This window comes from Lissotriton vulgaris, chromosome 6 (genome assembly GCF_964263255.1).
Source record: "Lissotriton vulgaris chromosome 6, aLisVul1.2, whole genome shotgun sequence".
Taxonomy (NCBI): domain Eukaryota; kingdom Metazoa; phylum Chordata; class Amphibia; order Caudata; family Salamandridae; genus Lissotriton; species Lissotriton vulgaris.
In genome coordinates, this window is record NC_141694.1 from 1,170,652,325 (window position 1) to 1,170,678,155 (window position 25,831).

The 25,831-nt window shown below is 44.3% G+C and overlaps 1 protein-coding gene across 1 annotated transcript in view; it reads left to right on the forward strand.

Moving 5' to 3' along the window:
* The window catches only part of LOC147708592 (uncharacterized), a 122,700-nt gene that overhangs the window by 66,885 nt on the left and 29,984 nt on the right, over nt 1–25,831 (forward strand). Inside the window, exon 4 of the mRNA XM_086927265.1 lies at nt 5,767–5,871. Within this exon, the coding sequence (XP_086783391.1) occupies nt 5,767–5,871 (105 nt within the window). The remainder of the gene's footprint in view (nt 1–5,766; nt 5,872–25,831) is intronic.

Below are 25,831 nucleotides of genomic sequence, written 5' to 3' on the forward strand. Positions count from 1 at the left end.
TTGATAAATGGTTGTGGGTGGTTAATCTGATCGCTTGTATATCCTTGTTCCAGGTTGAAAGAATCTGGATGTTGACTTTAAACTCTTGACGAACCCAAACCGTTAACTCTCCAGAGGGCCTTCCCTTCACTCCCCTTTCAGCTCCTACGGAGAAATGTAAATACCCATCACAAAACAGGGGTGTTTCGGCCCAAGTCTCTTGGAAGGCACATATATTGTATGTCTTTACAAATGTATTCCATTCAGGCGAGCATAGCTTTGAGTTAAGTCCTGCGATATTCCAGCTCAAAATGTTACATACTATTGGTAAATTCTCAACAATCTGCGGCGTTCCTGGTTGGTATGTGCCCATATTGCTAAAAGGTTCTACAGGGACCCCACTCGGGACATTAATTACAGATAGGATAGAATCTAGGGTCTGGGGCACGGGTTGTTTCGTAGTTGGTAGGATAGCTAATCTTATTCCCCCATCATCTTCTAGTGTTGGAGCCACATTAAGAATAGGGGTCGAGAGCCTCGTCTTAGAACCCACCCTAGGGGATGTAATGGAATCACCTTTATGAGCCGTGGGAAGGTCATTAAGATTTAGTCCATCGTTAATCTCAAGGCTAGAGCAACCCTGCAATCTGCGCAATCCCTGACAGGCCACGGTGTCATAACCAGTAAGGGAGCGCCTAAATTGTATTCTACAGTTCTCCGGACAACTAGTGCGGAACTCCAGTGTAAAGAGATTGTCAACTAGATCTACACTCATAATAGTAAGTTCGATACTATCAAAAGGTTGATTGTGGAGAGAGATCCTTCGTGCAGCAATGATGTCCTCCCTAATCACCAAACAACAACCTCTCACATGCCTAATCCAATGGATGGCTTTGTTCGTCAACAAATTCCCATTCTCAATGCCACCATTTGGAGTTAGTTTTGGAACGTTAGCCATATAGATTCTAGGCAGTTTATGTGTATTCTGCTTATACCCTCTAGTTGTTCCCAAACCCGGTCCTGAAAGCCTTGGGCCCTCTTGTGCATAAACCTTGTGCCTAAGGGTAGATGGATTCTGCTATCTAATTGTGTACCATGCAATGGAAAAATTTCAGCGGCGTCTACGGTGGGGGCTGTGTACCTCACTGATTGAACATTCAAGCCATTAGAACATCTTTTATCTGGGTATAATGTTGCATTTAAACTTGCCACTCCCAGATCTTTAGTAACTGGGAGGCTTGAGTTTGTCAGAGGACCCAAATAATCTTTAAATGATGGTTCTATGGGGGTTTCGTCTTCTTAATGCCCTGTAAGCTGGTCTGCCCCTGTGGACCCGCCCCCGAAGTTAGAGATCTAACCAGTGTAAGTATCTCCTCTAGTGAGCCCTTCATTGTCTGTACTTCATCTCTCAATGCAGAAACGTCTTGTGACACTTTTTCTAGAGTCTGCACTTGCAAGCCAGTAATAGACTTTTGCTCGTAAGGGAGGTTATCAGTTTGAGTTTGAGCTTGCGCTCTCCTCATACCATTTTCCTCTACCCTATTTTGCATTTGTGCATCTCCAAGTAGTTGGAATCTATTGGTACAGATGACAATTGGATCAATGTGGGCTACATAATCTACATCTGAAGAAAGATCATCTCCCTCGGAATCGGTTGCAATTGGAAGAGAAGCACTTTGAACCTGGGTCTCAATAGTTGTGTGTGTGTAACTGACTCTTTCTAGCTTTACAAAACATGTCTGGAATGGCTAACTGTGCTTGATTTACCTGGGACTTCTCTTTCTGGTGGGGTTTGATGTTACTATTTACATGTTCAAGAGGGGCTGATTCGAGTATATCCTCACACTCGCTGATGAGTGTCTGTCCGATCCATGACACAATTATTAGCAATAACCTTCTGTGCCTTTTTTGCCTTTTTGCTGATGTTGCGTTCCCCCCCCCCTCACTTCCTTCCCCACTCTCTTCCAGTGCCTTCCGCTTCCCCATTATCCTGTGTCTATCTCAGATACGATAGAACTAGGGCTGGCTAAGCTAAAACAAGTAGTACCCTCGCCTATCCCAGAACCCACTCTTCTCCGAGGGCCCAATGAATCTCAAAGATACAGGTAATAGGCTGGCTTGATAGGATATAGTAATAGTCCAAAAGTCCAAGCCAAGAACAAATAAAGGGCCCACGATGTAACTTGTAACAGTACCTGGGTGTGGACCAGCTTCTTTTGCAGTGAAGTGCGCAAGGAGAGGGGCCAAAAAGGGGGGCTTAGCACAGCCTCTTCCTGGCTGTGACGGGCTAGGACGGGCCCACCCTTGGCCCGGGCGCTGCCCGCATGCGTCCAGCGCTGCGGGGGTCTGACAGCGTTTATATGGCAGCCTTGGCTCCAGCGGATGATGTCAGGGCGCTGGGAGTTGTAGTTTTTCCAGCCGTTCCCCTCACGGCGCTGGCGAAGATAGGAGCCCTGCCGTTCTCCTCACGGCACAGTTAGAGCTGAAAAAGACGTTCCCCTCACGGCAGGATAGAGAAGAATAAGGCCGTTCCCCTCACGGCTGTGTAAGCGTGTCCTGGGCATTGTGATCAGCAACGACCTGTCTATGAAAGCTCAGATTGGATCAGTGGTCTCCGCCTGTTTCTTTCAATTGTGAAGGATCAGGAAGATTAGCAGATTTCTGACCACCAAAGCCCTGACCCTAGCCATCTTGGCTCTGGTTATCTCCCGTATTGATTATGCCAACTCACTGATCTAGGTAGCCTGGCATATCAACTACATCGCTTAGAGCTGGTGCAGAACCGAGCGGCCAGATTAATTTAGCACCAGCCCAAATGGCACCATGTCAGATATCTAATGGAAAATCTACACTGGCTCCCTGTGGCCAAACGCTGTGCCTTCAAGCTAGGGTGTATCATTTTCAAAACCCTTTCTGGCAACAGTCCAGCATTCATTCCTCTAGGATTCAGCGCTAGGTTCCATCTCGGGACCTTAGGTCCTCCCATTTGAATTTGCTGGTTATCCCATCCTTCAAACGCAAGCAACATGGGGGACTAAGATTTGCGGTCTTGGCCCCTCAATTTTAGAACTCTCTCCCTATGGAGCAGAGGTCTGAGACCTCTTACACACAGTTTAGGAAACAGCTGAAGACCTGGCTGTTCTCCCAGGCGTAAGACTAATTTAATCCTCTCACTGTTGCAGCCTCCCCTTGACTTTAGTGCCATGAAACTGCTTTGTGTACGTGCACTATAAAAATTCTTGTAACATAACATAACAAGGTCTTCCATTCATCAATGGATTGAGCTTATCATCCAAGATTTTGTGGGATGGTTTTGTGAAACACTGTATGGAGAAACTGTCTGAATATGGAAGTGATTGTTGAGGTAGCCTGGGATTTTAATGCATATACTTTTCTTAACTACTTTTGGTACAGTGCGGAGGCCATTTATGGGACTGTAGTTAAGTACAGTGTAGCTAAAGGAAAGTTTCTTGATCTGTGGGGTGATGACGGCGTGATTGAGGGCAGCTGTAGCAGTTCCTTCTTTGAAGTGTTGATTTACAAGACTAGAGTCGCTAAAGATGTCTGCTTTAAGACTTTGTTGCATAAGTTATTACTTGAAGACGAATGGTTGCATAGACGTCTGATGTTTTTGGAGGTGATTAAGAGGATTGGCGTGAAAAAGAAAGTGGCTTTTTTTTGCTTCAGTGTTTGTGACCTGTTCTTTCATGGCACTCTGTCTACCGGGACTAAATTCTGTTCAAAAGTGAGCAGTTAAAATCATCCTCCTTCTGATGGCAATCTTGAGGTGCTTTCTAGGCCATGACCATTAGAATCTCAAAGGTACAGAACTCTAAAGAGTTGCACACCTACAAATATTTCCTCCCTAAGGTAACAAGGGTGCCCTGAAGAAATTCCCAGATGAGCCATCATAGAAATCCACCTCTACTTTGTACACATGTGGCCGATTCTTTGGACAGAAGGGCCTCTCTGTACGTGAAATTGCCCTTGATGCTTTTAGAAGACTTCGGAAGGTTGTCAAATCATTCTGTCTATGCTTCAGCATTTCTTTGTCCCTCATACAGTCCTCCAAAACCCTGTTCACCTGTGGTGCTGCAGCAAGTTCTGCCTGTGCTGGCTCTGAAGCAGATCAGCTTGACCTGCTGGGCCAGGAGAAAGGGATCCTTTTCCTGAAAGTGCTGTGAATAGCAAGGTAGAATCTCTGGTCTATCAGGTATATCCTAGTGGTCATAATGTATGGGAAATGTTACCCATTTAGGTTAATAACATCAGAGGAATTCATGTAATGCATTGATTATTTTCATTTGGTACCTACACTGACATCCTCTGGGATCTGATATTTAAGTGTGCTCCATCTCTCTGTACAGGCCTTACATTGTATCTAATGGTTAAGACAAAAATACATAAATTACGTAAAGATGAGCTTTTTAACCACATGGCTGCTGGCAGTTTTCCCGTCCTGTGCTGAAAAATTCAGGATGTCAGTTATTCATGACGAGCTCAGCTCGTCATCAGCACACGACACCCGTGGGTGATGACGAGCTGAGCTCGTCATCAGCATCAAAAGGGTTAATAAATAATGACCTTCAAGACTAGTTCAGCATTTTCTAAAATGTAGTTATCTAATACCTTCCCGTTTAGGAACCAGCAGGCAATGTTCCCTTCAACAGTTGCTGCTTTGGTTGTTTTTTTTTAAAGGTAGGGGGTAGAGATTGGTCGTTGTTGGTGCTGGGTGTGATATCTGCAGGTGGTGGTTGATGGATGAGGTGCACCAATGAAGTTACTCTTACCTTTTACCTTTAATTGATGTTTGGCGATGATTTAACCATGTTACATTGGGTAGTGACATTGACACTTTCATGTGTCATATAAATACCATTTCAACTAAAGGCCAAATGTACAAATCATTTTTACAGTGCAAGTTCTCCAATTCTGAGTTTGTGATTCGGAATTTGTAGTAGCCCATTTTAGGAATCTGGAAACTTTTACTGACTTCTAATATGGGATTACAACCTCATATCGATTTTGTATTTTCAAAGGGACGTGTTGTAAGCATCCCTTCCAAATGCTGATTCAGTGAGCAATGTATCTTTTTTGGGATTGAAATCAGGTTGCAAATATTGAAAAGTTATAGACTCCCAAGTAGGTGTGGTAATGTATGTGCAAAAGGGTAAGAAGCCCCTTTGGACGCCCTCCCCTTTGTGAATGTTAAAATAAGTTTGCCGGGTAGTTTCAGGGGTCGGGGAGACCACTGGCAACCCTCAAACTGGAAAAAAGGTAAATACTTTTTGTTGTTATTATTTTTGTTAGAATTGCAGCCTAGTTTCTTTTTTTTTTAAATCACAGATATGGTGGTCTGCTGACCATAGCAGGCCACCTCCCTGTGATGTCCCCAAATCAGAGTGAGTCACAATTTGCGACCTCCCTCTTTTAAATTCATGTGGTAGTTCAGATTACAAGCCACTCCAAATTGTAATTTTACAAACTAACTTTTTAATACCTAAACGGTTTATAACATTCTTTACGTCGGAAATTGTGACCTGTAAATAGTACTCAGGCTCTAAGTGCAATATGATTTGGAAACTAAATAATAGTCTTTATGGCTGTAGGCTTTGTGTTTTGGAAAATAAAGTACATTATTTCTCTGTTTGATATTTATATTCCTTTGGTTAATATGAGCAAGACATTTTACTAAATTTGACGTTTCTTGACCACGTCCAAGATCAACCCGACGATCAAAAACTGCATATGATCAGCCTCTAATTATACTTGTTTCTTTCATTGCAGAGCATGGCGCTGATGAGACAGTTATCTCATTAAGTATCAAAGAAGAGGTTGAGGACTATCGCATGGAGCAGCCCAAAAGTGAGCAAAAGATTAATGTTTCTGCTGGTGAGAAAATAATAATTTGCTGCTGCACATAAAAAAAACTAGGCGCTTGTAAACTCCAGCAAATCCTCACCAACACACTGAACATATTTTAAGCTGTGTTAGTGCACTGCAGCCTGATCATGCACTTTTCACTCTTTCTTTGTACTAAAGGGGCCAGATGTGTGATTTACTAGTCGCAAAATATTGATCCAAATTTGCAGACATTTTTAGGAACTGACCTAGGTGCTAGCTGGCCTGTTTTTAGAGCCTGGTATTCATTTTGTGTTTTGGTGATGCATGGGTATAGTTCATATTTATGTGCATGTCAGTGGTAAATAAGTTGTAGATGGCTATTTTTTTCAGGGGGAAAGGACCTTGATGTTGAAAAGAACAAGTAACAGGAATGACCAGGAACGTTAAAGGGAGGAATCCGGTCTGTCTGCGTCATTACAAATTAAGGACAAGAACAAGCAGAGGATGAGGTTTAACCAAATCAGCGCGGCGCAGATTCCTGCGCTGTGCTGAACGTTCTAATGAGCCAACGGGCTCATGACGGAACGGTTCGGTCATGAGCACAGGCCAACCGACGCTCATGACGGAACCGTTCCGTCAATAGCATCGAAGGGGTTAAGACGGTTGAGAGACTTTAGAGTTTAGGGCATGGATCTTGTTATCAACAGTGTTGAAGGCCACACAGAGGTCTAGAAGTACTAGTAGGTTTGCCTTCCCTTCATCTGTAGGATTGCGATTAACACCCAAGATTTTATGGGATGTTATTGTGAAACACTGTGTGGAGAAGCTGAACTTCAGTGAGTGAAGATGGTTGTTATTATCGAGGTGGCCCTGGACTTTAATAGTATTTTTTCTAATTGCTTTTGATACAGCGTAGAGGCCATTTATGGGACTGTAGTTAAGTACAGTGTGGCGAAGGGAAAGTGTCTTGAGCAGTGGTGTGATGATGGCTTGGTTGAGGGCAGCTGGAACAGTTCTTTTTTTGAAATGTTGATTTACAAGTTAAGAGTTTCCCCAAGATGTCTGCTTCAGACTTTGGTGAATTAGTTATTACTAGAAGAAGAATGGTTGTATAGACTTCTGTTGTTTTTGGAGGTGACTAGGAGGTTTTGTGTGAAAAAGAAAGTGACTTGTGTTTGTTTTTTCTCAGTGTCTGTGGCCTCTTTGTTCATGACACACTCTCCACCGGGTCAAAAAGAATTCTGAAAAAAAGTAAGCATTTAAAATCACCCAACGTCTGAGGGTGATCTTCAGGTGCTACCTAGACAATGACAATGAGCATCTCAAAGGTGCATAACATTAACCTGTCTTCGCTGCGGATGACGAGCTCAGCTCGTCATCAGCCACGGTGGTCGTGTGCTGATGACGAGCTGAGCTCGTCATGTAACATGGCTCTTTGAATTTTGCCGCACACAGCGGGAAAAGCTGCCGCAGCGATGCGGTTAAAGAGGTGCAACCCTCCACATATTCACTCCGTAAGGCAAAGGTCTTCAAACTAGGGGGTGTGCCCCCCTGGGAGTCCGTGGAAGCAATCCGGGAGAGAGGGGGGCGCAAATGCCTCTGTAAGTTAAAGAAGATGGCCTGGAAGCGCAACTGTATTTATTTTTCGCATTTCCAAGCCGTCTTCATTTTCATGAAGGTTAAAACGCATATAAAAGGAAGACAACTATGATCCTAAGCCATTGGTGGCATGGACATGGCTAAAAACAGAGAATATTCTTTAAGTATTTTGTTGTATTTTCAGGTTCACAGCAATTGTATTTAAAATAATGCACAAACCTTAAGTGTAAAATAAATGCAAATTAAACTAATTGGTGGGAAATGCACTTTTTCACATTATGAATTGTCAATTGGTTAATGTGATCACTCAAGATGTCTATATGTGAGACCACAGAGTCACAGAATTAAATCCTGGTTGGTGCAGTGCAGGTTAGTGACTTTTGTATTTATAGTGTTATGAGCACACAGCATGTTAAAGAAAGCACTGTGAATATGTAAGGCAGTATTCTAAAATTGTATTACACGCAGTACAAGATAGGATGCCACACCATCATTTTGTCTATATACTATCAGGGATACTGCAATTATGCTGTAGGGGAGCACCAAAGTATGCTTCAAAAAAGAAATTATTTGGCAAGAAAAGGCTAATTATGCAGTATAATGGGGCTCATTTTTTGCTAGTATTACTTCATTACTTAAGTAATTTTTCACATGATAGTTCTGTCTGGGTGAAAATTTCACCTCATTAGTACCAATTTAACAACCAAGTACAGTATTAAGCTACTGGAAAGATTACCATTTGACCTTGGCGAAGGGCTTTTCACTGTGTGCACACCCATCGCCACGTTTCTAATAACCTTTAATCCATTTGAACTAGAAAGAAAAAGTTTTAAGTCAAAATCTGTTGCTTTTGCAGCAGGTGATGGCTTATGTGGCAAATGCAGCAAATCCATAATTACGCATAATTCCAGTGGCCATGTATATGATGAAACAAGTGCTTTCAGAGAATACATATTAGTATCAGCCAACTGGACTGGTCCTAGTGTATTTTTATAAGTCAATTAAAAAGACACTTTCCAAAAATCAGCACCTTACATTGCCTCTCAGGAATAATAAAGGGCTGATTTAGATCTTGGCGGGACTACCATTGTCCTGCCGCAACTGCGGTTCCAAGTACTCAGACGAGCTGATGGATTCCCGCCTGCCATATTGAAATGTGACATCAACAAACTGTGGTCCGCTGTGTCAGCGGTCTTCTCAGCTGGCAGATAGTACTCCCTCGGGCCGGCGGGATTGTTCTGAGCTAATTTAGATATTCCTGTTGTGCTGGCGGTGTCCTGGTGCTGGAATCCTGACGGAGTGAGGCCGTGGGAGTGTGCAGACATGTTTGTACTACTTATCATGATCTCATTGCACATATATGTTGTGGATCTGTCAACATGTACATGTAGGTAATGTGTGATGCACTTTTTTTTCAACATATAACATTGCACACCAACAACAAATACACACACTGTTGAATGTACACCCACAGAGTCCGGCGACGACGGGGTGACTCAGTGTTCTGGTCAAGCAGTAGCAGCACAGGGAGGACCTGTATAATGGGGTTCAAGATGCAAACTGAAGTGTGAACCTGAAAAGGGGACATCATCATGGTATATTCCTACTCAGTCTATGTTACAACTACCTTGCATTCCAGTATTAGTAGATGGACCAACTAACTCGAGTATGGAGGTGTTCCAGCCACAGTTGCCCCAAACGAAAGACACATCGTAATGAGCTCTGTCGTCTTCTTGGCGGGACTCCCTCCCACTTTTGCCTCTGAAGTCGATGTGGGAGGATGATTCTGTCGGAGTCAACGGGTCTCGGGCGGTCTTTCGGCCATAGACCTGACAACATCTAGATACAGCGTGCGGAACGCGAAGTCGATGGAGGGAAGGCTGTTGAAAAAGCATCAGAGGGACCCGATTCACCAAGATCTTTTTCATCCTCATGCTTCAAGTGGTTTCAAGTGGCTCCTTAAAATGAAAGCAATTTAGACACCCCTCCTTTTACTTTCTCACAAAGTGTGGAGAAGTGTGGCTCAGGGGTTAGAGGCGGCAGACCTGGAGCTTGAGTTCGGCCCTGGACCAGGGTTCAATTCCCCGCCTCGGCGGGTCTTGGGCTCAAAAATTCCACGGACTTGTTAATTCTCGCTCCGGTGCCTTCTCGACTCACGGGTTCACACTCTGCGACTCTGGGCAATAGCTTGCTTAATCTCCACAACGGCCCCTCGCGGTGGGATGCCTGGCTTTCACCTTGTGGATACCCTGCCAGGGTTATCTCACAGGGGAATACCAGGACGGGTTCCCTAAGCAAGCGCGGAGATGCCCCAGGGTAAGTCGTGCGCTATATAAGTTTCATTCATTTCATTTCATTTCACAAAGGTACCTCCAGGTCCCCATTAACAATTCAGGGATGGTTGTTTTTAGGAAAAAGTATGGGAACTGTTTTGTAAAATGAAAAACACATGGGCACCTTAGTCCTCATGCACCCTGCCAATTATGAACTCTGTTTACATGCAGATGTCCTTTCAGATGAGTCGAGCGGGTGGAAGAGAGGAGGCCAAAAAAGTAATCTTCAGAGTCCTGATCATCCGGACCCCTGGGGCCTCTGGGTAATGACCCAGTAGAAAAAGGAAAGGAACGAAATCCATGGATAGAGTCAAAGAGATGGTCCCGAGCAGGGGACGCTATGTGAGATCTAATTATATTTTCTAAACAAATTACACATATTCTCCCCTTTTTCAGAGAGATGCACTGAAGGTGTTGAGAAATGCGGGCTCATTTACTAAAAATAAAAGCCATCACTACCATTAGTGCAGCAGGTGCACTGGCACCAGGCCAATGGTGTGAGGGACCACTGAACCCCAATACTGGATGTGGTACTAGCACAAAGGGGCGGGGGACCTTATTAGCATTGGGGCTCAGATCACAAGCAATGGGAGAAAGGGGGGGACATATTGGTATTTTTCCTTTTTTTGTCGAAACAAACGGGCAGGCAGTCTGCTTTGGGCCGAAGGCCTAGAAATACTGGCCCAGTGGAATGGGCAGAGGAGTAGATATCATTGGTGCCTCTGGTGCGGTGGAACCAGGGCCCGAGGTGTGAGTAAGGCCCAAACTAAATCCCTGTTATGGCTGTTTTACTCATTCCTTCCTCGCTTTAGGGCTCAGTGCTCCCTTGCTGTGCCAGTGTGGTTTTCAGCATCGAACCAATGGCCCAAGAGAGTGGAAAATAGGAGCAGAAGTGACACCGTAGATCCAGGCTTCGGAGAGATCGCAGAAAGGGGGATGGGGAGGGTTATTACAAGGGGCAGAGGAGAATTCCTGCTTCTCAAAGCAGTAGCTTTCGTTAGTGAATAAGGCAAATTGGCACGGGCCCGGGCCCACTGCATCACAATTATGACTGTCTTGATTTACAATAGAGACATGTAGAGAGCATTTGGGATGAGGGCACCCATGCTGAAATGAGGTGGGCAACACGTGGGAGATCATTATTTTTTATAGGTGCAGACAGTCTGTTTCAAGATTGGAGTGAATGCCAGATGTGATGTGGAAAGAGTGAAAGAGGCAGAGGGGACAGTCTGATTTTCAAGGACCCAGCAATCATTAGTGCAGAAGGCACAATTGCATTGGGACCCAAGATTATGAGGGGCTTACAAGACTTCAATTAACAAGTGTAGTGTTTTGTCTAGTTCAGTTATTTTAAATGTATTTGCTCTTTTATATGTCTCGCGCTTGTTGTGGAATAGAGGCTACTGAAAAAGTGCCCCTAAAATGATCTCATAAGCCCCACCCTCTGAGCTCAACCATACAGCTCGTCAAAGTCTTTTCATAACATTTTGGAGAGGGGCCCAACTTCATAATATTTTGGGTAGGGGGGGCTCAGAGAAAAAAGTTTGAAGACCTCTGTCCTAAGGTAAAAAGGATGCCCCCCAAGAAATCCTCAGATGAGCCATAAGAGAAACCCACCCTGTGCACATGTGACTGATTCTTTGGACAGAGAGGCATATCCGTATCTGAAAGCATCCTCATTGCTTTTAGAAGACTTCGGAACCCTCCAAGTTTGTCAAATCAGCATTAAGAAATCTTTCTGTCAATGATTCGGCATTCCTTTGTTCCGCATTCCGCTCTTCAAACCCACATATGTGTATGTGGTGCTGCTGCTGGTTCTGCTCGTGCTGGCTCTGAAGCCGATCAGCTTGACGTACTGGGCAAGGAGAAAGTGATCATGTTTCAGAAAGTGCTGTGAGTAGTGAGGTAGAATCTCTTGTCTATCAAAAATATCCCAGATGACAGAAGCATCAGAGTAATAGATGTAATGCTTTGATACTTATCGCTTGGTACCCATACTGACATGTTACATGTTATTATCGTTCTTGCGTCTGATTTTCAAGCGTGCCCCATCCCATCTTTCTGAATAGAGTTTGCAATGTAGTAATGTCAAGATGAACTTTTTTTTAAAGAAATTGAACTTCACTGGATCAGCGTTTGCTGAAATTAGTTTATATAAAGCCTTCTTGTTTAGGAGGATCCAGCAGGCAATGGTCCCTTCAACAAATGCTGCTTTGGTTGTTATTTTTAAAGTTAGGAGAAAGGGTTGATCTTTGATGTGTTGGGTAGTTATATTGTCCCTTACTTGTTTCATATGAATAGCATCTAAAACGAACGACCAGATGCTAAAAGCAATTTTACAGTCGCAAATACTCCTATTTGGAGTTCGTGATTTGGAATTTGTACTAATCTCATTTTAGCAATCTACACCCTTTTGCCAACTCCAAAAATGAGATTGAGACCGCATACCAATTTGGTATTTGTAAGGAGTTGTTATAGGCTCCCTTTCCAAATACTGTTTCATTATGCATTGAATGACCGAAACATTTAAAATGTACCTACTCCTAAGTAAGAGTGGTACCCATTCACAAAAGGGAAGGGGATCCCTTGTGACTCCTTCCCCCTTGTCAAAGTTAAAAAAAAGTTTGTTGGGCAGTTTCAGTCATGCCAGAGACCCTAGCAACTCGCAAGCTAACGTAAAAAAGAAAGTAGTGTGTTTTTTAGACCAGCAGCGTTGTTTTCCTTGAGGAAATTGGTTTGCTTTAAAAGAAAACTATAATTCTTAATTGGAAAGCGATCACAGAGATATGGTGTTCTGCTGACCCTAGCAGGACACAATTCTGTTATGTCCTTCAGTCAGAGTGAGTCGCAATTTGGAACCTACCTCATTAAAATTCATAAGTTGCGTCATATTACAACTCACTCCGCACTAGAGTTTTAAGATCCAACCTTTTAGCAGATAAGTCAGTTCATAACATTCTTTACTGGTCGCAAACTGTAACCGGTAAATAGTATATCCGGCCTACATGCATTATGGTTTGGAAACTAAAGAATAGTCTGTATGGCTGTATGCTTTGTGTTTTACAAATATATATATATATATATATATATATATATATATATATATATATATATATATATATATATATATATATATATATATATATATATATACGAAAATAAACGAAAATATTTCAAATTCAGTACAACATCAGGCTTACATCAACCAATGGAAGATAAATAGCAAAAGAGAGAAATATATATATATATATATATATATATATATATATATATATATATATATATATATATATATATATATTTCTCTCTTTTGCTATTTATCTTCCATTGGTTGATGTAAGCCTGATGTTGTACTGAATTTGAAATATTTTCGTTTGTCCTTGGTAAGTTGTTTCTGTCTGCATGGTGTCTGTGAGGAGTTTGAAGCTCACCTGTGATCACTGGAGTATCAGTGTAATCTTAATATGTTTGTCCATGGCTCTTTCCAGAAGTAGAGCTCATCTGATGCGACAGTGTGTATGTTCCTCAGTGTGAATAAATATGAACCACTTCCTAGATGTGCCCATGTCCAGTGGCCGGGACTGCTTTTGGTCAGCCTCTAATTATACTTGTTTCTGTCATTGCAGAGCATGACACTGATGAGACAGTTATTTCATTCACTATCAAAAAAGAGGTTGAGGACTATTCCCTGGTACAGCATGAAAGTGTGAAAAAGTGTAACCTTTCTGCTGGTGAGTAAATAGTAGCTTGCTGCTGTGCTTCAAAGAACCTTCGCACATGTAAACTCCAAAAGATCCCCACCAATACACTTTTGAGCATATTTTTAAACTGGGGTAGTGCACTGCAGCCAGATCAGGTACTTCGCTCTTTCTTTGTACTAAAAAGGACAATCAGAGCTAGGGATCTGGAGGCCAGATGTTCTATTTACTGGTCGCAAAATATTGGTTACAGTTTGCATCGAGTATTATTGCGACTAGTAAAGATTTTTTTAAACCGCCCATTGCACTAATAGGTCGGTTCTTAAAAATCTGATTCATAGTGGGTCGCAACCAATATACCTCATGAATATTAATGAGGTTTGTTGCAGATTGTGACTCAGTACAACTGAATCCCATCACCGGGATGGTGGCCTGCAGTGGTCAGCAGACCACCATGTCTGTGATCATAGTTCAATACAAAATTTAAAAAACTAAATTGAGTTTTTCAGAGTTTGTTGTGGTTATATGGGCCACTACCTACTCCCAAATAAACGTGTTTTTTTTAGCATTCACAAAAGGGAAGGGGTCCCTAGGTGACGTCTTCCCTTTTTGTGAATGGGTTAAAGTCTGCTTGAGGGTCACTAACTTTTCAGTGGTGATCGCTACTTTGGCCTTAAACCATTGATACAGGTGGATAGGAATTAATATTTGGAAGGAACCCCTAGAACGCGCCTCTACCAAATAGAGATTCCTTGTTCATTGCTTATCCCATTTTTGGAATCGGTATAAAGTTTCCGACTCTTTAATGGGTTTAGTACAGTGCTAAAACCAGTTTTCAGTTGAAAACTCCCAATCAGAGCATTTAAGGCCTCTGTTAATCTATCTAAGAGGAAGCTTTGTTGACCAAAGATATTGTGTTCTGTGTTTATTTCCTCCAGTGCTATCAAGTGTGTCTCTTCCCACGCAGGAGGTGCACTGTAGAAGGTCTAGGCTGCTCTTGGGTGCTAAATTCTCCAACTGTCAACATCTTAATGGAAATAAGAGCTTAGGTAACACAATTTCAGTCTTATTTACCTTAAGACACACTTGATTGCCCTGGAGCAAATAAAAACGCCCACATACACACGCACACACACATGCACACACACATGCGCACACACACACTCACCACAGTGTGGTATAGGCAAGGATACGGTCAACAAGTGATCTGAGAGGTAACTTGCGGGTGAACAGTTTCGGCATCATGATATAGTGTTTTTTGAAGAGGTGTGTCCTCAACTCTTTCCTAAATTGGGACTGCCCTGATGAATACTGAGATGTTGTTCCAGATCCTGGGTACATAAATGAACATTGACTGTTATCTGGTTTTATTTCTTTTTTTTACACTTTAATGTGGTGCGAAATGCCATAAAAACGAATTATTATGGTAAAGAAATAGCTTGTTCTGCATACAGAGAGGAGACTGTTATCAAAGATTGACGGCGGTGCAGTTGCATAGGGTGAAGAGCAAGCCCTCTGAATATACAGAGAAGTGTGGTCCAATGTAGATTAGAGGCAGTGTTTCCTTCCTCATCATCCCAGGTGTACAGCACACTGAATATTGTAGTGCAGCCAGAAGATTTTCTTAGTACAGTCGCTTTAAGATTAACCTTTAGAATATATTTATTTAGAACACATTGCAATACCATACGACGTGGTAAACATATAACAACAATGCGCAATGCTCTCCTCACAATCCCCACCCATGGGTAGCCCGAGGTCTCCAGAACGTACAAGGAGGTAGGTCCTAAAATAATGCCAGAGGCCATCTCAGTGGTGGGGACCACCACAAGTTTGAACTTCTGTATCGACCCCGGATCTACTTGCCTCGGGCTGCGGCATGTAGTCAGCCCACCACTGCCACATATTAATGCATTTTTGAGGGCTTCCCATACCGGCCTTTCTGACCTTTATAATATTTATTCGTATCCCAGTGCAAGACTCTAAAGGGATTGTTTACCTTTGTTTTATTTTACCATCTGATAGAAAGGTGAGATAATACGAAATCAGTGGTATAATTTTGATGGGAAAGGTCTTCAAACTAGGGAGTGGACACCTCTGGCAGTGCCTGTCTTAATCTAAGGGTAGGGGGCATGAGGCTCTAGTCTAGGGGAGCATTTATTATGTCCCAGGGGAACAGAGGCAAGTATCATGTTTAGAACTGTGATGTGCGCTGTGATTACAGTGTAAGAAAACAAGAGTGACAGTAAACCACTATGTAACAAAACTTTCAGTAAAGTCTTTTTGATACCTGTCCTGCTTGGAAGGGTTCCAAATAACCCTCAAAGCCCCTTCCCCCATTTCTGATAAAGAATCAGGCTGTAGCTACATTCACACTTTTAAGGAGACCTGACTGCCATTAGAATGTTAGCAATCATGCACAGGATTGCATTTTTAAAACCTAATTGAAATGTTTGAGTTGTTAAATATGTCCAGAGCTACTAGTACTATATGATAATTCCGACAAAATGTGTTTGTCATTCTGTGGGCCTAATAATTTATTTTTAATTGAAGGGGGTGGGGGCATTAAAAAGTTTCACTTCAATTGCTCTAGGGGTTTTGCTTCACTTGCTGGGTCCTGCTACTGTGAAGCCTTATATGCAGCTCACAAGCACACACATGAATAGCAACATCTTCGCTAAGTCATTCAGCTGCATAACTAAACAACAGCCTGGGTTTCCATGCTTTCCATGCCACTGGAGTCAAGCTATTCTGGCTGATGAGGAGTGAAACCCTGAAACCGGTCCTAGGATGCTTGTTTCCAGTCCAGGGAGGTCCTGGCCTGGCAGTTTGGGCTGGACTGCTCCCACTGGGTGCAGGGTCAAGACTGATTTGCGTATGGCTGGGTTCAAACTGGAATAGCATGAGTAGCAAAAAACGATGGATTTAGGCCCAGATCTCTGTACTGGGGTGAATGTATGCCATTGTTCCTCATTCTGTCCATCAATTGTTCTTTTTGCATTTGTCAACCCAAGTGGGCCGGGTATGCCCAGACGTGGGTCCCATGCTCTCCATGCCACTGGAGTCAAACTATCCTGGCTGATGAGGGATGAAACCACGAAACCGGTCCTAGGATGCTTGTTTACTCTCCAGGGAGGCCCTGGCCTGGCAGTTCCAGCTGGACTTCTCCCACTGGCCGCAGGGTCAATAATAATTTACATATAGCTGGGTTCAAACTGGAATGACATGGGGAGTAAAAGAACAATGGATTTAGGCTCAGATCTCTATACTGGGTGAATGTATGACATTGTTCTGCATTCTGTCCATCAATTGTTCTGTTTGCATTTGTCACCCCAAGTGGGGTGGGTATGCCCAGCGGGGGTCCCTTGCTCTCCATGCCACTGGAGTTAAGCTATCCTGGCTGAAGAGGGGTGAAACCCCGAAACTGGTCCTAGGATCCTTGTTTCCATTCCAGTGAGTATCTGGCCTGGCAATTCCGGTTGGACTGCTCCTACTGGGCGCAGGGTCAAGACTGGTCAGCATATGGCTGGGTTCAAACTGGAATGGCACGGGGAGCAAAAAAAATATGGATTTAGTCCAGAGCTCTGTACTGGGGTAAATGTATGACATTGTTCTGCATTCTGTTCCTCAATTATTATTTTTGCTCTCCAGCATGCAGCTCAAATGATCCCTGAGCTGGAGTTTGGTTCTGTGCAGTAGTGTAGCCAGTCTACCATGGGTCTAGTGCAAGGTAGGAGGAAATAGGCCCCCTGGCTCCTGTTTGATTTTTAAAATACAGCACAAATCGGGGTTTAAAGGGCCCCTCAGACCATTGGGCCACTTTTCCCACTGCACCAATGAATGCTATTTCACTGCTTCTGTGTATGCTAATTGCACTGGTGAATGGAACATTTCTGATCAAGTCTGCAGAAGCCGTTCGAATCAATGAGGGACTACAGTTTTGGTCAGCTAACATCTCCCCATCCATGCTTCAGACTGATTTGCATATAGCTGGGTCCAAACTGAGGTGGCCTGGTGTGCAAAATAACGATGGAGGGGGTGCGGCCCGAGTAATTACCAATCGCTGGTTTCAGGTAGTTGTTAATAATGCTGCTAAGGCTTTTGTGTAACAGCCTATTAGTGTCATTCAGACACTTTATAATCTAAAAAACAAAAAAGTAGTTCCTTCAATATATTGATAGATTCACTCATGGTTTGTGTGTTCCCTTGTTTTTGTTGTTGTTTTGTTTTCTCTTTGTGTGATTTAAAAACGATACAACTGTATGAATAAGCTGTTCCATACACAGATATATGGCTCTTTTATTCAGTAAAGCTATAAAGTAATTCTGTTCCCGGCGGAACTAACTATCTCTAAACTTTACACCCAGGTTCTGAGGGGCACTGGGTCACTCCATTATACTAAACATAAGGAACTCGAAGTAAATTTTGAGGTGGCTTAAAAATAGGCCCAATTAAAAAGTCAGGATTGCATTATAATCACCAAATCTAGAAAAAATTACATTTGGGGTTATTTTGTAATTTCCTTCCTGGTAGTAGAATGCAACTTTTCATTTTATCCGTTTTGAAAACAAGCTTTAAAATGTATGCTCAAATTTGTCTAAATGTGCAACTACAGATTATCAGTTTTGCTTCTGCTCAATACAGGATGCCATGCATCTGTTGTTTTTTAGGTCTTGCAGAGAGACCTATTGTGGCTAAACCAGTAAACCAGAGGCTAAACCAGCGGATTTCCGAAGCGGATTTCCGACAGTTCACGACGCGCATCCACATAAAAGCTATTAGCCTCCATCCCATAGGCAACAAGAGGCTAGTTCACGACGCGCGTCCACATCACAGCCATCAGCCTCCCTCACATGGGCAGCTTGGCCTCAGGCATTCACCCCAGCGCGACTTCTCCTCCCCCCTAATTACATCCCTGCTGTTTATTTCTTTCACGGCCGCGAGGCCGTGCTTCAAAGGGATCCGCCGCCTGCTTTAATTACATTAGCTTAGTTTTGGTGATTTTGGTTAATATTGGGTCTAATGATACTTTTTTTAATGCCGCGCAGCGCCAATGCTTTTTTTTTAAAGTTTCTCTCGGATTCTTTTTATTGAGTCTGGCCTTTACTTGTCTTGGCATACGATCCACTGCATCTCTTCACCTGCCCTCATCATTATCACTTCCTCTAGCGTCCTGTCCTTTTGATTCGACTTACCGCATCTCTTTTCGTAGCCCCCTTCATTTCTAATTTTGTCTCATCTGTTTATGTAGTCTATTTCCTGGTCTCACCTGTCATATCTTAGGACTTCTTTCTTTACTCTGGACCTTCCCCCAAGTCTTGTACTTTTCCAGACACATTTTAAACTTTCTTTTTCCCGACTTAAGCCTTTCTCTCTGACCTATTATCTCTTCTCACCCTCCTTCCCTTTGCATGCCTCTTGACCACCCACCATACCATGCTGCTCTCGGCTTCCCCCCGTTCCTGTACACCCCTTGTTCGATCCACCGTCTTTTTGTGTATTGAATCATGCCGTGCCCAGCTAGCTCTGCCCTGCATCCTCTTACAGCTCATCGTTTGCACTCGTAGGAGGCGTTTACTGCGGGGTCTCCTTTCCTTCATTCTTTCATCATCGCTTTCATGGTACAATGTGAGATTTCCTGCTTGCACCCAAGAGTGAGAATGTCAGCGAATGCAAATATGTGCAGAGTAGAAAGACTCCTCTGCTGGAAACATCTGCCAGCTCAGCTGGTCGCCTCACTTTGGTGACTCCTCGGTGCCAAGGAGAAGGGTTAGCGGGTCGGTGCTGCTGTATGTATTTATTTATTTTATTTATTTAGTGCATTTTTATATAGCGCTGACTTTACCCAAAGGTGTCAGAGCGCTTCACAACAGAACCAAGAACGTTACATGAGGAGAAAAGTCCATATTTTACACGTTACAGAAACATGTACTGTTACGTTCAGGAGCCTTGTCCTTGGAACAGCTATTAATAGGCTGAGGTTTGGACTCAGCACTTCGGAGGCTTCTAGAGCACAAAGTATGCCAAATAAATGTAGCTGCTCGCTCATCGCTCAGGCCGTCGCCTTTCAGTGATAATCGCCCTCAGTGTTTACTCTGTGGAGTCTCAGTGACGTCTTCCTCCTTTGCTCAAGCACCACAGTGCTGGCAAGTGGCCCCGTGTCATGTTTATCACTCAGCCATCCCTGCCGCTTTAGCCAGCATCACTTTTAGAGCCCGCAGCTTTGACTTGGAGTACCGCTCTATTAACAGAAATATGTACGTTCTTTTATAGAACGTAATCTCATCATAAAGTACTTATCAACTATATTCAGAAAAGACATAGTATTTACAAAAATATTGCAAAGCACAGGCGCGCACTTGGCCTCCCACACCACCATCATTTGTCTTCAAAGGCTTGAAAGCTTGAAGGCAATCTGCTTCCCCGCCCCCTGGTGTTTATGGCTTTTCTTGCTCGCTAATGCGTTTTTTCCCCTCCCACCTTTCCTTTGATGTCCCGTGGCCTCTGCCTGTCGCATCTCCGTCCTTCACAGCCCTCTCTGTCATGGAATCTCAAATTTGGGGACTACATCTTCAAAACAAGCCTGTTCATGTTGACACTTGCAATTAGAATCCTTTCTTTCTTTCCTTTCATCCTTTTTTTCCTTCTTTTCTTTCCTTCCTTTCCATCCTTTCTTGCCTTCCTTTTCTTTCTTCCTTTCCTCCCTCCCTTTCATTCCTTTCTTTCTTTCCTTCCTCCCTTCTTCCTTCTTTCTTTTGTTCTTTCTTTCTTCCCTTCCCTTCCACAGCATCACTCAGCACCACCGCAGCATCACTCAGCACCACTCAACACCACAACAGCACCACTCAGCACCACCACAGCGCCACTCAGCACCACCACAGCATCACTCAGCGCCACCCCAGCATCACTCAGCGCCACTCCGGCATCACTCAGCACCACCACATCATCACAGCATCACTCAGCGCTACCCCAGCATCACTCAGCACCACCACAGCACCACTCAGCACCACCACATTATCACTCAGCACCACCACAGCACCACTCAGCACCACCACAGCATCACTCAGCACCACCACAGCACCACTCAGCATCACCACATCATCACTCAGCGCTACCCCAGCATCACTTAGCACCACCACAGCACCACTCAGCACCTCCACAGCACCACTCAGCACCACCACAGCATCACTTAGCGCCACCCCAGCATCACTCAGCGCCACCACAGCACCACTCAGCATCACCACATCATCACTCAGCTTACCCCAGCATCACTCAGCACCACCACATTATCACTCAGCACCACCACATTATCACTCAGCAACACAACAGCACCACTCAGCACCACAACAGCACCACTCAGCACCACCACAGCACCACTCTGCAGCACCACATTATCACTCAGCACCACCACATTATCACTCAGCACCACCACATTATCACTCAGCACCACTCAGCACCAGCACAGCTTCACTCAGCACCACCAAAGCCACACTCAGCACCACCACAGCATCACTCAGCACCACCACAACACCAGCACAGCATCACTCAGCACCAGCACACCATCACTCAGCGCCACCCCAGCATCACTCAGCGCCACCCCATCATCATTCAGCGCCACTACAGCATCACTCAGCACCACCACATTATCACTCAGCAACACCACAGCACCACCACAGCATCACTCAGCACCACCGCAGCACCACTCAGCACCACCACAGCATCACTCAGCACCACCGCAGCACCACTCAGCACCACCACAGCATCACTTAGCACCACCACAGCATCACTCAGCACCACCACAGCATCACTCAGCACCACCACAGCATACTCAGCACCACCACAGCACCACCACAGCACCACTCAGCGCACCCCAGCACCACTCAGCCCCAACCCAGCACCACTCAGCACCACCACAGCACCACTCAGCACCACCACACCACCACTCAGCACCACCACAGCATCACTCAGCGCCACCCCAGCATCACTCAGCACCACCACAGCACCACTCAGCATCACCACATCATCACTCAGCGCTACCCCAGCATCACTCAGCACCACCACATTATCACTCAGCACCACCACAGCACCACTCAGCACCACCACAGCACCACTCGGCACCACCACATTATCACTCAGCACCACCACAGCACCACTCAGCACCACCACAGCATCACTCAGCAGCACCACTTGGCACCACCACAGCACCACTTGGCACCACCACAGCATCACTCAGCACCACCACAGCATCACTCAGCACCACCACAGCATCACTCAGCACCACCACATTATCGCTCAGCACCACCACAGCACCACTCAGCACCACCACAGCACCACTTAGCACCACCACAGCACCACTCGGCACCACCACATTATCACTCAGCACCACCACAGCACCACTCAGCACCACCACAGCATCACTCAGCACCACCACAGCACCACTCGGCACCACTACAGCACCACTTGGCACCACCACAGCATCACTCAGCACCACCACAGCATCACTCAGCACCACCACAGCATCCCTCAGCAGCACCACAGCAACACTCAGCGCAACCCCAGGTTATAGGTGTCACATTTGTCAAAGTTATAACTATTGGCATTGTAAATGACAGATATTAATTTAGCTATTTTCAAAACCAACACATAAATAAAAAAAAATTATTTACAAGACCAATAGCTCAAACTTTCCTAATGCGAGACCTATTGCATTACAAATGCTTGTCTGTTCTGGGTTGGCATCTGCGCCGACAGTATAATTTACCGTCGATTTTATATCGTATCATATTGCCACATAGACTAAAGCTGTTCAGTGTTTTACACATCTGACTGTTAATATTTGTTATCGAGTCTTTAATTTTTAAATAAATGTTTAACTTTGGGAACTTTTGCTTTATTTTCTGTTGAATATACAATAAAAATTAAATTCAAATGAAAGGTCCGCTGGTGCATGAACGGTTTTATCAGTTTAATGAGTTTAGTGAGAGAAGTTGTTACAATATGGGAGAGTGTAGATATGCGGGATTCAAGTGTCATGGGGTTGTATCATTGGCTGGGGAGGGGTTGGTGGTGCAGTAATAAATGAAGCAAGCAGGACTATTATGGTGACTGGAAAAGTAGGTAGCAAAGTTCTTAGCTACTAGAGAGGAGCCATTGAGTGAGTAGAGAGAGTAGCTTGCTGGTAGTGTTCTGTGCGTCTGAATACGAAGTCTAAAGTGGGGTGCTGAATTTTTTAGCCCCTTTGATGCTCATGACGGAACAGTTCCGTCATGAGCGTCGGTTGGCCTGTGCTCATGACGGAACCGTTCCGTCATGAGCCCGTTGGCTCATTAGAACGTTCAGCACAGCGCAGGAATCAGCGCCGCGCTGATGTGGTTAAAGTATGAGGATTTTGCACTCTTGATAGCACAAGTTAATGTTATTTTAGCACCTTTCCACAGAAGTGCTCTCACTTTACTTTTGAAATTTCGAATAGTAGGCGACGTCCTGGTTTATTGTGCAAGGCAGTGAGTGAAGAGGGTATACGTGGATATGATGAACTAAAGGGTTTTTCACACTATTGTTGAAGGGATTGACATAACGGGTAGGAATGGAGTGAGATCATCACATACTTAGTTTGAAAAAGCCAGGGAATGTTTCCTTCTGGAAGCAGGGGCATTGGTTTGTGAAAGAATGTTAACTATTGTGTATGTTGTCTTAAACAGATGGGAATGGGCCAATAGTAGGCGTGGCGTAGAGTAGCATAGTGTGTTGGTTACAAGTATGAGGTCCAGGGATTTCACCGGGCTAGTAAAATGTGGCAGTTTTTTATTTTCATTTATAGGTTAGGGAGATTAAAATTGTAGGCACTGTGTGTTTACTGTACCTACACGTGAGTATACCATACCACAATCTACGGTTTGGTTCTGATTACTGCATGACAAATGTAATTTACTATAAAGCGCCTTGGTGTATGCCTTTATTCTACAGCTACGCAAAATAAGCAAAAGAAAAATGGTTTTAACCCAGATCTCTAGACTGGGGGTGAATGTTTGATTCATTCGGTATTCCATCCATCATTTGTTGCCGCTGCATCTTTCGTCCTAAGTGGGATGGACATGCCCCGACATGGGTCCCCTGCTCACTGTGCCATTCGATTCAAGCTAGTTTGACTGATGAGGGGTGGTACCCCGAAACCAGTCCCAGTATGCTTGTTTCCGATCCAGGGAGGACCCTGCTTGGCAGTTCGGGTTGGACTGTTCCCTTGAGGCACAGGGTCAAGACGGATTTTCATATGGCTGGGTCCAAACTGGGGTGGGGAAGTGAGCAAAAGAACAATGGATTATTTATTTATTTTATTTTTTATTTATTTATTTTATTTTCAGAGTTTTATATAGCGCGAACAAGATCTTTGCAGATATCAGAGCGCTTTACATAGACGGGTACATGAGGGAACAAAGTCAAATAGGTAGATCGATAGTTCACACAGTACAGAAGGGTACATGAGGGAACAAAGTCAAATAAGTAAATCAGTAGATCATACAGTACAAATAATACAATTGGGTGACTGCAAAGCAATCAAGTGGGTGATAGGACAGCTCGTACAAATAGATAAGGGGTCAAGCAAGTAATACAGATCATTGCAGGGTGTTGATAGGGTTCGAGATAGTAGTACAGGTGAATTTAGCCATGAGGATAGCTTTTACTTCTTTTTTGAAGAGTGTAGTGGAAGAGATAAGCCTGGTTTCGGGAGGGAGTGAGTTTCAAATCCTAGGCGCCATTCCTGAGAAAGAGCGCTTGTATGTTTTCTCCTTCCGGAATCTTCGAGGTTTCAGCAGAAGATTGTTTGCGCCTCTCGTGTTTCTGATTCCCCCAGAGATTGTCAGTTTCTGAGCAAGGTAGCCGGGTGAGTTTAGGTGTACCGCCTTGTGTGTCATGCAGGCGATTTTCAGATGTATTCTGGCTTCAAACGGCAACCAATTCAGGGATTTCAAGTCAGGGGTAATGTGGGAGTGCTTTTTTGACCCCGTGATAAGTCTCGCTGCAGCATTTAGAGATGCTTTTAGTGGTGCGGTTGTAGTTAGTGGGAGTCCGCAGAGGGCGGTGATGCCGTATTCAATTCGTGGGATGACTAGTGCTTGCACCGCTGTTTGGAAGTCTTTCCCTGGGAGGTAGGGTTTAAGTTTCCTCAGAGTATTGATCTGGAAGTTCGCTCCCTTTGTTGCTTTGCTGATATGTTGCTGCATGTTGAGATTGGTGTCGAGTGTTATGCCTAAAGATTTTGCTGATTCCACGATGGTGGGTTGGACATTGAGTGCGGTTAGGAGTTTAAGCCAATGTTGAGTGGTGGATATCTTCGCTGGAGGTGCGATCAGAAGGAACTCTGTTTTCAGGGCATTGAGTTTGAGGTGATTGTCGGCAAGCCAGGATTGGGTGCATCTGATCGTTGAGTTCAGGAGCAGGATGTCATTGGGTGATTGCAGTTTGAGGTAAAGTTGGGTGTCATCGGCATACATGTGAAAGTGTACATTGGATTCTTGTAGCAGAGTGGTGAGAGGTTCCATGACTAGGTTGAACAAAGTTGGGGATAGAGAGGATCCTTGGGGGACGCCTAGCGTTACAGGTACTGGCGTGGACATCAGGTTGTTGCTCTTGAATTTCTGCGACCTGTTGCGGAGAAAGGAAGTGAACCATTTGAGGACAGTTCCAGATAAGCCCATTCTTTTGTTTAGTAGTTCTAGTAGATTCTCATGTTTAACGGTGTCGAATGCGGAGGAGAGATCAAGAAGGATGAGGAGGCAGGTGTCATTTTGGTCTAGCATTTGAAGTGCGTCGTCAATTATGTGAGTCATAGCAGTTTCTGTGCTGTGTCCTGCTCGGAAACCTGACTGGTGAGGGTTGAGGAGATCGAATTGCTCAATGTGTTTAGTCAATTGTAGTTGGGCGCATTTTTCCAGCAGTTTGGCGAGAGTGGGGATATTGGTGATGGGACGGTAGTTGTTGAGATCAGAGGGGTCGGCTGTTGGTTTCTTTAGTAGAGGTGTGACCTGACCAACTTTGAGGGAGTCAGGTATGCTTCCTTGTTGGAGAGAGCTGTTGATGATTTTAGTCCAGAGAGGGAGAATCAGTGGGGTAAAGTCTTTTACTGCGAAGGCAGGGAGGGGGTCCGTGAGGTGATTGGATGGTTTCAGGGTGCTGAGTAATTTGCCAATTTCTTCTTCCGAATATGTGTCAAAGGTTGACCATGTCGCATTGTTTTTTGGTTCAACGGGTGCTGGGCATTTGGGTTTGGAGTAGAGGCTTGCGTCAGTGAGGAGATCGCTTTTTATTTTGTCAGTTTTTTGGATAAAGAAAGCAGCGAAGTCTTCACATGAGGGTGCCACACGCCCAGTGTTGAGTGGT